Source organism: Eutrigla gurnardus, assembly GCF_963514095.1.
Source record: "Eutrigla gurnardus genome assembly, chromosome: 14".
NCBI lineage: Eukaryota > Metazoa > Chordata > Actinopteri > Perciformes > Triglidae > Eutrigla > Eutrigla gurnardus.
Genome location: NC_139937.1, coordinates 3,714,942 through 3,729,457, shown reverse-complemented (window position 1 = coordinate 3,729,457; position 14,516 = coordinate 3,714,942). Strand labels below are relative to the sequence as shown.

The following is a 14,516-nucleotide window of genomic DNA, read 5'->3' as shown; positions in this document are numbered from 1 at the left end:
ACACACACACGCTCACACACACGCTCACACACGGGGGGGATATTGATCAGAGTGTGTGTGTGTGTGTGTGTCCTGAGCGAGGGATCCCGATCGATGGTGTCCTGTCACGTTGATAGATCGCCAATTTTGCGTGCTAGCTATTGAGCAGGAAGCAGCTTTCAGTGGGACCTGCCTCCCGGGTCACACCTGCATCCCCACACACACAGACACACACACAGACACACACAGACACACACACAGACAGACACACACACACACACTTTCCTGCTCTATTATCTCACATAAATATGCAGCATGGCTTCAAAGGCAACAGAAAACATGTTTTTCTGCCGTGCTATATGACCCCCTTCTCTCAGACGCGCTCATGTCATTTCCATCCGTCTTTGACAGCTTCTGCCGATTTGCTGCTCCATCTCGGCCTCCCGCTTCATGTCATGTCTATCCGTTTCATTTCAGTTTTTCATCAGCGCTGCCTCCTCCTCCTCCTCCTCTCTGCTCTCATTCTTCCTCTCATTTATTCTTTTGGTCTCTTTCCTGTCCGCCTACTTAACTTAAGACTACTCTGCCGTCCACCGCCATCCCCCCCCTCCCCGTCCCATTCCCCCCCTCCCCATGTTCCCCTTGGCTGACTCCCAGCACTCCTTTCCTCTCTCCTCCGCTCTGTCACCCCTCTATAAAGACTCCCACTGATGGACCTGCACCTTCTGCCCAAGCCAAATTCTGGCCCTCATTCTATTTCTCCTGCGAAGAGGAGCCCAATTAAAGTCCGTCTCGTCTCGTTCTTCCACTCCGTTGTTTCCCTCTGTGTCTCTGCACTCACATCCTCCGGGGTCGCTAATTAAAACACTTTACTTTCTTTTCTCTTTCCTGCACTTTTTTTGTTTCACCTGTTCATGCAACTTTGCTCTCATTTTGCCTTTCTTACTCATTTATTTCCTGTGTGTTCCCTCTCTCCTCTCTAACCTGTCTCAACAGCTCTCTTGTCATCACTTTCTCCAGCCGTCTTCCTCTGGGCCTCGTCTCATGTCACTCCCATTGCTCACATGTCTCCTCTTCATTTCTCACACACATTTTCCTGCTCATTTATTGTCTCCTGTTTTGTCCTCTCGTGCCGTTATGATCCACACACAGTCTTCAGATTCCTCCCGTTGAACTCACCCCTCTAACTTTGTCCTACATGGACTTCCCTCAATCTGTCTCACATCACCTCCTTCCCCGTATTAGTTTGTACACGGGGAACTCTTTATACTGTAGTTGACAGGAAGTCAGGAGCCGCAGTCTAAAGGAGCCAGCATTATGCAGCTCTAATGATGCTGTCTTGTCCAGAGTTGTTGTAGTGCCTAAAGCCAGTCAACCTTGACTGAAGACGCTGGTCGTGCATGCACATGCACGTCTGCATAAGTTTGCACGCGCCCCGCGGTCGCAGAGTGAGCTTTATTTTCCCGCTGAACTCCCTTCAGTGGACTTCATTAGCATATGAGGAATTGTTGCTCCCGCTCCACACGGCTCCCTTCGCTGGTCTGGAAGCCAAATGCAGTCGTGTCATTGTGATATATATCAAATTGTAAAACATTCTTTTTAAGACCTGCACAACTTTGGCTTTATCCCCCCGTGTTATCGTTATGTGTAATATTGATGAAGTATCCATCGGCTGACACTATCCACGTTCCTCCGGGCACAAAGGAATTATGGAATACCTGTCATCTCTCTCCTGTGTGTGTGTGTGTGTGTGTGTGTGTGTGTGTGTGTGTGTGTGTCATGTATTACTCCATACTCTGTAATCGCTAGGTGAAATATTAATGCCGTTGTCGTTCTTGCTTCCAGGTTAACAGCAGGAGATCTGTCCGTCCAGGTGAGTCTGAATGACTATCTGGACATTTATTGCCCCCACTACCCCCTCCACGGGAACCAGGGCAGCGGGCAGCCGGAGACGCTGGCCCTCTACCTGGTGGGAGAGGCTTCGTTCCGGGGCTGCGTGGGGACCAGAGGGGCCATCAAGAGGTGGGAGTGTAACACCCCTCACGCTCCGTTTGGACCGGTGCGCTTCTCCGAGAAGATCCAACGGTTCACCCCCTTCTCACTGGGGTTTGAGTTCCTGCCAGGGCACCACTACTACTACAGCTGTGAGTAAGATGTGTGTGTGGGGGAGGATTTCATTTTATTATCGCATAACGCAAAGAAACATGGCATATCCTTAAAACTGAAAGGCTGACAAAATTACTTCAAGCCCTTGAAAACATAAAATAGAAATATTTCAGATTTACACAAAAAAGGAACCGTGTGTAGCACTTATATATAATATATTGGCAGAATTGGAATATAACATTAAGTAGTATGTTTTCTTTCGTGTATTTTTATAGTAACACAGAACGGACAAACCAAACACTGGCTCTGGATAGATCTTTTCACGTCGGCCATCTTGGTTCTCCTACATGCTTGGCATACAGGAGAAGTTTCAGTTAGTTGCAATCTTCAACCTCACCCCTAGGTGTCGTCAAATCCTACACGCTAGACCTTCAAATATTCATGACTCGATAAGCAAAAAACCAAGTTCAAGCTTTGAGAACAGCTACTATTATGTACCATCCCGACCTTACATAGCCCTAAAAACTCAGATATTCACTGCATCAGGATCTCTTAATCATTTATCAATTCATATTTATTTTCCTGTCATATCTCAAACCCAATTGGAGATTCAATACATGGATAAAAGGTGTGTGTTATTAATATGCGAAGTGCGTTACCACTCTGAGAGGTTTCTATTCTACCAGGCGATGAATATTTGCTTCAGGCTAAATACACTGGAAGCCAAATAAAACGGCCAAAAAGAGAAAGGATGTTAATATTTGATGCTTCAATTCGGTCGACTGTGCGTAGACACCGTGTTGGAGGACGCGTGGCGGCCCAGAAGCCCGCCATGTTTTTACGGGTCGAAGAGGTCGAGCGTGTATTTATTTATTTATTTATTTGATGAGGCTCCGAGTGTCGGCGAACTGCAGCTTATAGCATTAATGTTTTTCATAAATTCCCACTGATTTTATGTTTTCCTAAATCTCGTAGGCTGTTACACACTTTTAGTGCTGGTTTCTTCTTCGGTGCTCCTCTCCCCTCACTCATTCATCTCCAACCAATGGAGGGAGGAAAAGGGGGAGGGAGAGACGCAGATGATTGCTTGGTGGCTGTAAAAAAATCAGTTGACTGTTTTTTCTCATACTTTTTTTACAACTTCTGGTATCGGTCCAACCGAGAGGGGGAGGGCATGAAACAAGGCGGAGAGTGAAAGAGTCAAGTGAATGTATGGGAGGGTGACAACAAAGAGACGGAGGGGGCCGCAACGTGTAGGAGGAAGAGATGGAGATCAATACGGGACGACAGGGAGGAGGAGGAGGAGAAGCAGACGGAGGTAGAGGAGCGTGGAGGAGTGACAGAGGGAGAGAAAGAGCAAAAGATGGACACAGTCTGACAGTACAGGATGGGAGTATGAGGGGGAGGAGGGGGGAGACGGGGACGAGAGAGGCCGGATGAAGGGAATCCACACTGGAGGAAGAAAAGAGCGCAACAAAAGCGACGGAGAAAAGGGATGGATGAGACGAGAAGAGAGAGAAAGAATCTTTACATAAATTACTGTTGCGGTCCGAAGGACAATGGAGCATTGTGAGGGCATGAGAGAGTCCCACACACACACATGTATATATGTACACACACACACACACAGGGCTATTGTGGTTGTTCAGGCCAGTTCAGAGAAAAGCAACAATGGGTGTCTCCCCCCCGGCCGGGCCACATCGGGCTCTGAGCGATTGTGTGTGTTTTGTCCACATCAAAGATAAGGCGTAAAGTTGGTCCAAATGTCTGGCTCGGGGGTCTGCGTGCTGAATGGGCCCGCTGCACTGGAGACACTATAATGGCATTAGCCCGGGAGGACACTACAATAGTATTAGTACTAATGGCATTAGTTGGCTCAGTCTGAGCCGGGCTCAGCTGCTCTCTACGGCTCCCACAGACTACCACTCTGACAACACGCGTCTCCGTGACCGGGTCTCCGGGAACAGGTCTCTGTGACCGCGTCTCCGAGACCGCATCTCCGTGATCGGGTCCCCACGAACAGGGAACGCCTCGACAACCTGTGATGGTCATCTCAGGGGAGAGCAACGTCTCTAGGGGACGCTTCAAACGGAAGAAGGCCCTAGTAATCAAATAACGTTCATCTACTACTTCTTTCATGTGTAAATAAAAAATAATATATAGAGCGAGATTCTCTGAAGATCCACACAGATGCCTCCGACCTTCATTCTCAGCGTGTGTGCACTGAAGGTTTCTAGTTTCCACACCACGCTTGTGAGAGTTGTACGTTGGATTCAAACGAGCTGCGATGTCCCACAGTCCCAAAAAGCTTTCAGCAGACGGCCGGCACATTCACACCGAGAAGCTCAAACACCTGAGTGGAGTAACCACACGCAAAACAGATTTCTGAACGGACATTGTGTGAAAAAGCTATTTATTTAGTCTTTCGAGGCATTGTCATTGGTTTTTAAGTTCCCCCCGGTTGTGTTGCATGTGACTTGCAGCATTTCTACATTTGCCCTCATTCTCCCGTTGGGTTGGGCCCTCCCAGCCACCGTAGACGTTTCTAGCGTCTCATCAGTTGAGATCGCAGCAGCAAAGTGAGACAGACTGTCAGCGATCACACTCGGCTTGCATGTTGGGTCCCCGTTGAGTTAGCAGCTGTCTGTGAGTCATTTAAATATAAAGCCCTTTAACGGCCGTTTCCACGCAGATTTGTTCGGTAAAGGCGAGGCTCAACCGACAGCTGATGCGGCTGATGTTTTATGCTCACACGCACATGTATTTTATTGTTTTTATTTGGCCGTGCAGATGAGTGTAAAGTGTGTTCTGTTCACCGATATGGTGTGTTTTATTGACGTGGTAGAAACAGGAACGCCACCTCGCCGCTCTTCATGTCAGGAGAATTCATCCAAATTACCAAGAGAGCTCTCAGAGAGCCGACTCGATGAGAAGATGTCGCTCTGCATCACCAGAATCTCTCTCTTTATTTGGCACGTTAGCGTTCGTGGATACTAACGGGGTTTATTAGGTGAGCAGCGTATTTACGTCCTTTGTCCCCCGTTGTTCTCCAGCGCTCCCCGCAGACGAAGGCCCTCCTCTGCCATGTATGAAGCTGCGCGTCACCGTGTGCTGCGAGCCCAGTGAGTACACTCCTCTTCATCTCTTCCTCCTTTCATGCTCCCCCCTTTGTACACCAAGAGACTCCTCTCTCTGCCTCTCTCATCTCTGCTACCAGGGCACGATCCCCACCCCACCCCCCAACTGTCTCTCCGAACAACTGCGATGCTCTAATTCTCCACTTTTATCCAGGAAGCTAAATTCATCTTCACCCTTCACCATCCTGTGTTATCTGTTAACCTTGTAAGATGAGATTCACTCTGCTCTCCACTCCACGTTGGCTTTTAAACCTAATTGTATTGAAGTTTTTTTTTTTCAACATTAGTTCCTCTCGCTCTCTTTTCCTCCCCCCAGCCCTCCCTCCGTCCTCTCCTTCTTTTTACCTCCTTGTCGCCCTCATTCTCCATCTCCGTGTCCCAGTGTGAAATTCCCAGTGTTGATCTAATCCAGAGCACGCCTGGAGTAATGTTAGTCTTCCAGTCCAGTGGGCTGCCCATTCCGGTTGGGAATGTCGCCCAGTCACTGTGGGAATGTGTGTGTGTGTGTGTGTGTGTGTGTGTGTGTGTGTCTCCTCATATGCGGGTACTGAGACGTCTGTCCCAGTTCCCATCCCAGTGCTATCTGCAGGGGGCTGGTGCTGCCGTCCCAGGCTGAACTAACACACACAGAAAGCTGGTTACAAGCTTGTGTCTCACTGCGTCCTAAATTCCTTCATGTCGTCTAATGAACGCTTCCAAATTTGCTCCGCCTTGATTAAATTCATGTCACTTTTGTGCGAAGGGAAGAAAAAAAATGTAAAATTAAAAACCGGAATAAAAAGCGCCCGATCCGTCTCGAATGAATTCTTAAATGCCATCACTATTCCGGCGCGAGACGGGAGTAATTCACTGCGTTATTACCAGTGAAGGCTGATGACTCTTTTTCTTTTTTTTTAAATGTTAATTATCCTGCTGTCATTAATTAGAAATACCACAGATAGTTGTTCAGTGAGGAAATGGTAATGTCGTCTTGTGACCTTCTGCCAGTATTCCCCGATTGGCCTATCTGAGCCGGAAATAATCAAAATATTTGGAATCACCTGGATTACGCACACTGGGAGACTCACACACACTTGACTTTCCTGTTAAAGCCCATTACTTTACATCAGAAAGACTTCCACCCAACAATGATGCACATACTTCCATCTAGTGTTCCCTTTTTTCCCATTTCTCTTTCTCTCCCTCTCATCCTGTCCCTTAACCAAAACTAATCCTGACTAAATGTCAGGATCTCCCCCCTCCTCGTCTTCCACTCCTCCCGCTCTTTCTTTCTACTCTTCTGTCATTCCTGAAGTGGCACTAATCCTCCCCTTCTCTCTGTCTCCTCAGCTCTCTCCTCCCTTCCTCATTTTTTATGATCTTTCGCTACTGGAGCAAAACTAATCTAGGCACCGTCCATGGCAAGTCTCTCACACTTCCTCCTTCCCTCCCCCTTGACTCCGCCCCACCCTCGCCCCGATCCCTCCTCACCCCACCCTCCCCACGTCTCCTCTATCTCTTTGTTGTATCGCCCATATCTGCCGCGCGTTTATTCGCCGACAGCCTCTCTCCTCCCCGTTTCTCGGCTTCGTGGCGTGCTGCCGCGGCGAGAGAGAGCGTGAGGCCGGAGAGAGAGAGGAGAGCGAGTGAGATGGATGAGGGAGGAGATGAAGGAGAGTTGGAGGGTCGCTCTCTCTCTTTGACTGTCCATTAGTGGCGGTTTACCACAGCTGTTGTTGTGTTGTTCCCCGTGGTAACACCTTACAGACCCTTTGGTTCCTTCCTGCTCAGGTTCCCTTTTATCTGACAGGTAGCAGGGTGTGTGTGTGTGTGTGCGCGTGTGTGTGTGTTGTCCTCCAGCTACAGCTCGAGCCACATCTCTTATCTGATCATCAAGCCTCCTTCTCTCCCCAAACTTTTTGTTCTCAGAGAGAGCATGTGATTACAGCCGGTATTTCCATGCGGGGATGCCCTGTTGTGGGTGTTTGGTTGTGGGTGTTTGGCTTAATTATCATCGTGCACACACACACACACACACACACACACACACACACCTACCTGCCTCACACTGGTCTGAAGGACAGAGTGATGACAGTGAAAGGGTCCGTCAGGTACGCTGTCATTGCTCCAAGGTCACCCCCCCCCCACCAGTCCCTCTCTCTCCTCTCAGGTGTATGAGTGTGTGTGTTTATCGCCTTAATTTAACCCAAGAACACAACGAACCAGGCAGGACAGATCCAGTGGCACAGGGAGCTGCTAATGACATCTCCTGTGTGTGTGTGTGTGTGTGTGTGTGTGTGTGTGTGTGTGTGTGTGTGTGTGTGTGTGTTAGTGTGTGTGTGTGTGTGTTAGTGTGTGTGTGTGTGTGTGTGTGTGTGTGTGAGAGAGAGATGTTTCCTCATCCTGGTTGTTGCTTGCAGCATTGTAAAGTATGTTTTTGGCTTTTTAGGTTTATGGCTCTGTTTTTCATCGTCGCAACGTGTTCGTGTGTGTATTTGTGTGTGCATGTGTGTGTGTGTGTGTGATGATGTTTGTTTGAACACAACGCTGTCACGACCCGTGCCGGAGAAAGTGCTTTGCTGAAAGGTGCTTGAGCCGGCGTTGCGTCAGAAAACAAGGCTCTGAATTGGCATCAGCAGACGGGTGTCATGTGTAATCTCTGGCACCCTGCAGCCCTCCATTGCATCTTTCACCCACTCGCCTCGCCTCTCACTCCATACTTACCTTTTTTTTCACTTTCTATTTTTTGCCGCAACTTCTCTGTGAAACTCCTACTGTTTTGTTTGTCTCTCTCTCTCGCTCTCTCTCTCTCTCTCTCTCTCCTCCTTTTCTCCACCTTTCTCTTTGCTGCCTTCCCACTGTGAGAAACCATTACAGACCAACTTCTCTCTCTCTCTCTCTCTCTCTCTCTCTCTCTCTCTCTCTCTCTCTCTCTCTCTCTCTCTCTCTCTCTCTCTCTCTCTCTCTAATTGATTCCCGTTCTCTCTCCTCTCTTTTCTGTCGTTCTCCCGCTGTGACCAGTCCATTGCATTCATTTCAGTTTGCAGAGCTTTCACCGGTTTCCCCACTTTCTTTCTTTCTCTTTTTTTTCCTGATTTTTTTTTTTTTTTTTCAAATTTCTTACATCGCTGCCCTCCTTCACACCCGCCCCTCTCTCTCCCCAATACCTTTGTACCCCCTGAACTCGAAACACACAAGGACACAACTCAAACACCGGCTCACACGCGCGCGCACACACACACACACACACACACACGCCGCTTGCCTTAGTCGAGCTCTCAGATCCCGAACTCGACTCTCAAAATCTGACTAAAACCGCTTTCGTCCATTTGCGCTTTTCGTTCGCCGTTTTTCACCTTTTGCATTTTTTTGTTTCCTTTTTTTCTAAAGTGCTAACGGTCAGGGTCGATTAGCATTAGCTCCTTGTGTGTAAAATGGCGGCATGTGAGGAGAGGTGGGATGGTGGAACAGTGTCTCTGCAGGGGCGTTCTGCCTACTGGAGACACACACACACACACACACACATTTAGCCATGGATGTGCATGTACAATCACACACGCTGCATGAGTCTGACTGCAGTGCAGAGACGACACTGTTTCTTTGCAGTCACGCCACCACGGACGCCATTTTGTGGCGGAGCCCACCATGACCGAGATTGTGATGTTGAGACGAACCCGCGGAGCTCGCCGTTCGGTTTTTGCGTAAATGATGTGATTACAGTCGGATCAAAACACACGTGTCACACACAGCCGGGTAAACACGAGGCATTCAACATTTTAGCGCGCACACACACACACACACAATGTCATTTTAAAACGGACTTGGACTAGTTATTTTTAAAGCTACGTTTGCCGCGTCCCAAAAAAAACTCACTCAAATTGAAACTTTATTTTAATTTTTTTTGCCGAGATTATAACCATTTTTCATCTGAAATAATTTTGTATGTTTTGTTAATTTATTTAAATGAATATGATGAATATTATACACTTCATGCTTCAGTTATATCAACGTTATTTAAGCGTTAAAGGACAGCTAATATTTATAAATATAAATATCCCCTCAGCGATAAATTGCATTGAAACGTGGCTTGACGGCAGAAAGGCTACATTTTTTTTCAATTAAAAAAAGGGGAACGATGGCGATGATGCTTATTCTATTTTGTGCAAGTATGGCAGTGTTTGACTATTGTGCTCTTTTTCTCCCTACAAACACACACACACACACACACACACACACACACACACACACACACCCAGCATGCTATTTAATGCTTCGTTAACCCCTGGATGGTCGTTAGTTGTAGAGGACCTGGGAGTAATTTAGTGTCTGGTGTCTGCCGGAGCGACGTGTTGCTGCGGAGACCTGTAGGTACGAGATGGATCCTCCAGACAAAAACACGGCGTTTCGACACGAAGCCCTCATTAATAAATCCCCTCGCCCTCCGTGTGACTGCAGAGCAGCTCCAGTGTCCCATTTCCTCCCTCATAATCTGTCAGACGCAGTGGGATGTGGATAGGTGGTAGTTTCCTGGAGACATCAATACACACTTTGTCTTCACGTGTGTGTGTGTGTGTGTGCGTGTCTTTGGGGTTGCGATGTCAGAGGTGGGTTCAAGGCCGTATCGATTTAATAACGGCTGTGATTGTGCTGCCTCATCCCCGGTTCCCTGACCTTTCCGTCCTCCCTCGCCGACGTTACGCAGCAGTTCCCTTTCTCCGAGGGCTTTTAACCGTTTCCTTTTTTTTCGTCTCACCACCTGTAGTTTTTTTTTCTCGTCCTTTTCCCCTTCTCCTCACAAGCTCTCCCACCCCTCCCTCCCCCTCCATCCTCACCATCCCTCCATCCTTTGCCTCCATTATTTCCTTTTAGTCCGCCCCCTGCTGAGAAAGTGACGTCCAGACACAATCACCCCCTCCCCCCTCTCTCTCCCCCCATCCCGTCTCTTTCTCTCCCTCCCTTTTCTCTCTGTCTGACCTTGTTTCAATCTTTCCAACCATCTTTTTTTCCTTTCGCCATACTTTCTCACTCGCGTCTCCTCCACTCTTCCTTTCATCTTCTGTCCAATTCTTGGATTCGCTCTGTCATTTTGAATTTTCGTGCCTTTTTTTTTTCTTTCCCCCCTTTTTCATTTCCTGTATCCTCTCTGTATAATCTCGATCATTCTCACTCGTCCTGATTTACATAACACTATCTTTTCCTGTTGCCGTGCTTCTCAAGCGCTTCTTTTTTTTTCTTCTTATCCGACCTTTAAGGGAATTTGCATAGGGGACATATTTAGGGTTGTGCAGCCAGTCAGTACTCATTTTTCATGGCGTAAGGCTTTGAGTAATGGTAAATACCTTTCCCCGGTCATTTGTCTGTTTCTGCTCCTTTTTTGTTCCAGAAAGCAGAAGCTTTATTGAAAAAGTTAAGCATGCAAAAATGACTAATCAGCAACTTGTTTCTTCGCCTAAACTTCATCTTCTCTCTCCTCTCTCTCTCCTGTTACAGCGTCAGAGGGTTCAAAACAAATACAAGGTGAGGCGCAACATTTTAAACCCAATTTATTCTGAAATATGGGCATCTTTACGATGCGCCTGTGCGGTTACAATATTTCTGTTGAAATGTGTTTTATTGGCAAGAATATGGCTAATTATCTGTATGAAAACAACGACAAAAGTATGTGGACGCCAAAGCACTAAACCATCTAGAAGTTTCTACACATTTCACGTTTTGGAGCTCGGCTGCAGGGATTCGGGTTAGTGATGCAACACAATCAGGCTGGTATCAGCCTCCGGACCTTCCACAATCTAGGGGTCATCGTTTTATTGTGATATTAGGATTTCCACAAACTCATTTAAGGCAGCGAGTTGTGGGAAAATGGTCGAAGTCAAAGTCTCGAGATCCATTCAGACGAGTGAATTCATGAAGTTTCCTTCTGTCTTTCAGAAACTGTAGATGTAAGGAGCGCCTGCTCGCTGAGGACAGCTTCACCTCCCCTTCTCCTCCTCCTCCTCCTCCTCCTCCTCACCACCTGACTTCCTCGTCCATCCTCGCCACTGACCTCGCACCCAAGGTCGGGAGATGTGACTCAGACCTTCAAGTACACAATGCACTCTACACTCAGACGGTGAAATGGCACGATGTGATCCGTGCCACGCTGCTGCAAACACGCGTTTCCTTGTGGTCGTTCACGTGTGAAATTCCAGAGAATCGGTGCGTCTTCTCCAGAACGGGGCCGCAGTGACTCAGGGGCCGACACGGCCAATCACAGTGATTCATTTCTTGTTATTTTCTTCTCCCAGCAGTTGTAGTAACACAGAATATTACACGTGGAGCTGGTTCCAGTCGTAAGACTCATATCCTACTCTGATGCCAGGAAGAACAATGAGTCTGTCGAGAACGGTTTCAACCAAGTTTTCTCACTTTTTCATCTCTGTTTCTCATTTTCCGCTTATTGCTTTGTATTTGACTTCTTTTTGAGAACCTGCCTCCTGTTGGAAAGTGGCCAGATAAATGCTACTGTACCGAGCGGCTCAGGGTGGAGGTCAGTCAGGGTTTTAATTTACTTCTTTACACGGTTAGACATCAATAACTGACTCGTCTTATTTGCATCTGATTTAAGATAAATGTTGACCTTTTTAACTGATTAGATTGTGGAAATAAGGGTATTTTGGGAGAAAATGTGGAATATTCTGGAGTAGTCAAGCAGGGCTGCTGCGCCCCCTACTGGGATTAAACTGGTTTAACTGGAGTTGTACTGGGTTGACCATAAACCCAGAGGCTGGACACTAGATTGTGAGGCTGTGTGGTAATAATGGGACCTGGGACGGAGCTCATCCTCCCTGATGGGACTGTCTGTTGTTCTGCATCCCCGCCTGTCTCTCTGCTTCACAATGAAGCACAGAACAGAGGGGTTTATGGGTAAACTGAGAGCGTGAGCAGACCACTGAAGACCACTGAGGAGGCTGATTGGACCAACCAGATGTGCAGTTATGCACAGAAGCTTTATTTTACTGTTTTAGTTGTTTTTTCTCTGTTTTTTTTTTTTTTTACAGGATTCTTGGTTTTAGGTTTAACTGTAAAGTTAATATATTCTGAAAAACTAGATATATTTTCCACATCATTCAATGTTTTCGTAGGAACTGATCTCTGATGTTTGGTGCAAAAGTCTGACATACAAACAATGATTTATGTTCTGGGTTTATATATCCATTTGATGGTATTTTCTCTGCTACAATGTAGTTTCAAAACTGAAATGATTTGATGATTATCTTGGCAAATATATTTTAAATAAATTGCTCAAATTGACTTTCGTCGTATATATAAAGAAAAAATATCCTAATGAATCAACAATTCATTTATTCTTTTATTGAAATTAGGGCGAATGTAGGTGAGTATTTTTCATTGAAATTAAATTAAGTTTATATATTTATAAAGTTAGATAATTATTTCCCCACAATATTGGAGTGACCTAAACTCAGAAAATCTAGTTTGTGTAATAAATTAAACTGTTAATTCTATCTAAAAAAAAAAACTACATTGTTAGCACTTAATATATTTCCCTCATGCTGTAAATCACCAGTCATGCCCTTGTTTTTATTTAGATTTTTTATTAATTTCCTAAATGGGTGATAAATCCGATGTTTGAACATAAAGAATCACTGATGTAGAATGTTTTTACAATCATGTTCTAGGAATCTGTTTTTCATTTCTGTGTGTAACGTGTCCTGCTTTCACATTTTAGTGAAGAATGTAGCTTCTTCTGTGAAGAGCCAACTGCAATCTGAGCCTCTTTTTTTTACACGGCAAGACAACAAAATAAATATGATTGCATTTAAACGCTTTCAGTCGATCGTCATTTCACTTTTGAAAGTATTGATGTTTTGTGTAAGCGCAGGTTTCTGTGATACCACACACACACACACACACACACACACACACACACACACACACACACACACGTCCAGTGTAATACACATGGGTGTGGAGATAAGGAGACTTCAGGGACTTGGAATGACCTTGTGGTGCAAGAGGCCATTGTAATGTGAGTAACTTAGAGAAATATTGAGCTGAGTTTTTATCTTTGGGCGGCCGAAGCCGATAAGACTCCAATAGACTCCCCGTATTAATAGACCCCGAAGCATCGTAGCCAATAAATCGACCTTAAAATAGCAACTATTTATTTTCAGTAAACGCAGAACAGAGGTTGAATACAAGAGCAAGAGGAGATGTGTTTTTAAATATAATATAGAAGTGTACATCCAGATAAGCTGTAAATGCATTTCCATTTATGTAGGCTGTAATGTAAAGCCTCTTGTGAAGCCAGAGAGGCAATTTCCTGGATAATGGGGCTAATGCTCCTATTTCATGGTTTATGATCTCTTCTGATGACATGTTTGTCACTGTTGAGGCATGTTATGAGCTTTGATTTTGACCTTCACGAAGACATTTCCCAACGCCCGTGTTTTCATCCTTTTGCCCGTCGTAAGTGCAGAAGCAAGCATTCTGAAGTGGCTGCGTATCTGCCGGCTGCCTGGGATGCACAAACCAGCTCCCATGCACAGACTGTGATTGATAATATCCAGACAGGAAACGCTTCAACAATGAGACCAAACGTTTCTGCATTTTTGAACAATGTTTTTAACTGCTGTGCACCAATAAACTAAAGCTGGAGCTGAATCCGCCCTCCAAAATAAACGTCATAATTATGGACAGATGTTATATGAATTTGGAATATCGTGGAAAAAATCCCACGTCAAAGCTTCCTCGGAGGCTTTCTGGGGCGACTGTGATCATAAACAATTTCTGGAATGCTAAATTTAGTTTTTAACTATCTGTCTGACAGAAAAACAACAAAAGGATTCTTGTGCACATCCATGCAGCGCTCCTTTCCCACCAGTGACACTGTAATTATATTGGATCACATTTCAACACACAGCAGGTTCTTGGGCCATATTTAATTGGACCTCAGTTGAATATTTAAGGCTCAGATTGTTGGGTTTGATTACATAGTGAGAAATACAAAACTCTGGCTATTAGCAAACAATGCTTATATCTTATTATGCCATTTTTAGGAGCATACTTGGGAGTCAACATATTTTAAGGTTTAGCCAAAAATATTATGAACTACTTGAAAGCAGAAAATGTACCTCGTGAAATAAATCCAAAGCTGCATTTTCTTCTGTATTTGTGAAATCCAGTCTGGCCTAGTTTGATCAGGGTAACGTGTTCCTCCTTTCTCCGGCGAGGAGTTCTTCTAAAGCCTCTCCTTGAATTCTGGAAGGATGTTTTCTCACTTAGGAGTTTCTCAGCATTCACCATCCGTGCTGTGAA

The 14,516-nt window shown here is 45.8% G+C and overlaps 1 protein-coding gene across 3 annotated transcripts in view; it reads left to right on the top strand.

Annotated features, from left to right (window-relative positions):
- Positions 1-13,022, top strand: part of efna4 (ephrin A4) — a 31,229-nt gene extending 18,207 nt beyond the window's left edge. For 2 of the 3 annotated variants that reach the window (XM_084027134.1, XM_084027136.1), the window contains exons 2-5: positions 1,825-2,123; positions 5,139-5,207; positions 10,692-10,718; positions 11,130-13,022. In XM_084027134.1, the coding sequence (XP_083883260.1) occupies positions 1,825-2,123; positions 5,139-5,207; positions 10,692-10,718; positions 11,130-11,218 (484 nt within the window). In that variant the 3' untranslated portion in view covers positions 11,219-13,022. The remainder of the gene's footprint in view (positions 1-1,824; positions 2,124-5,138; positions 5,208-10,691; positions 10,719-11,129) is intronic. The other variant, XM_084027135.1, reaches the window with a different exon arrangement.
- Positions 13,023-14,516: the final 1,494 nt, after the last annotated feature.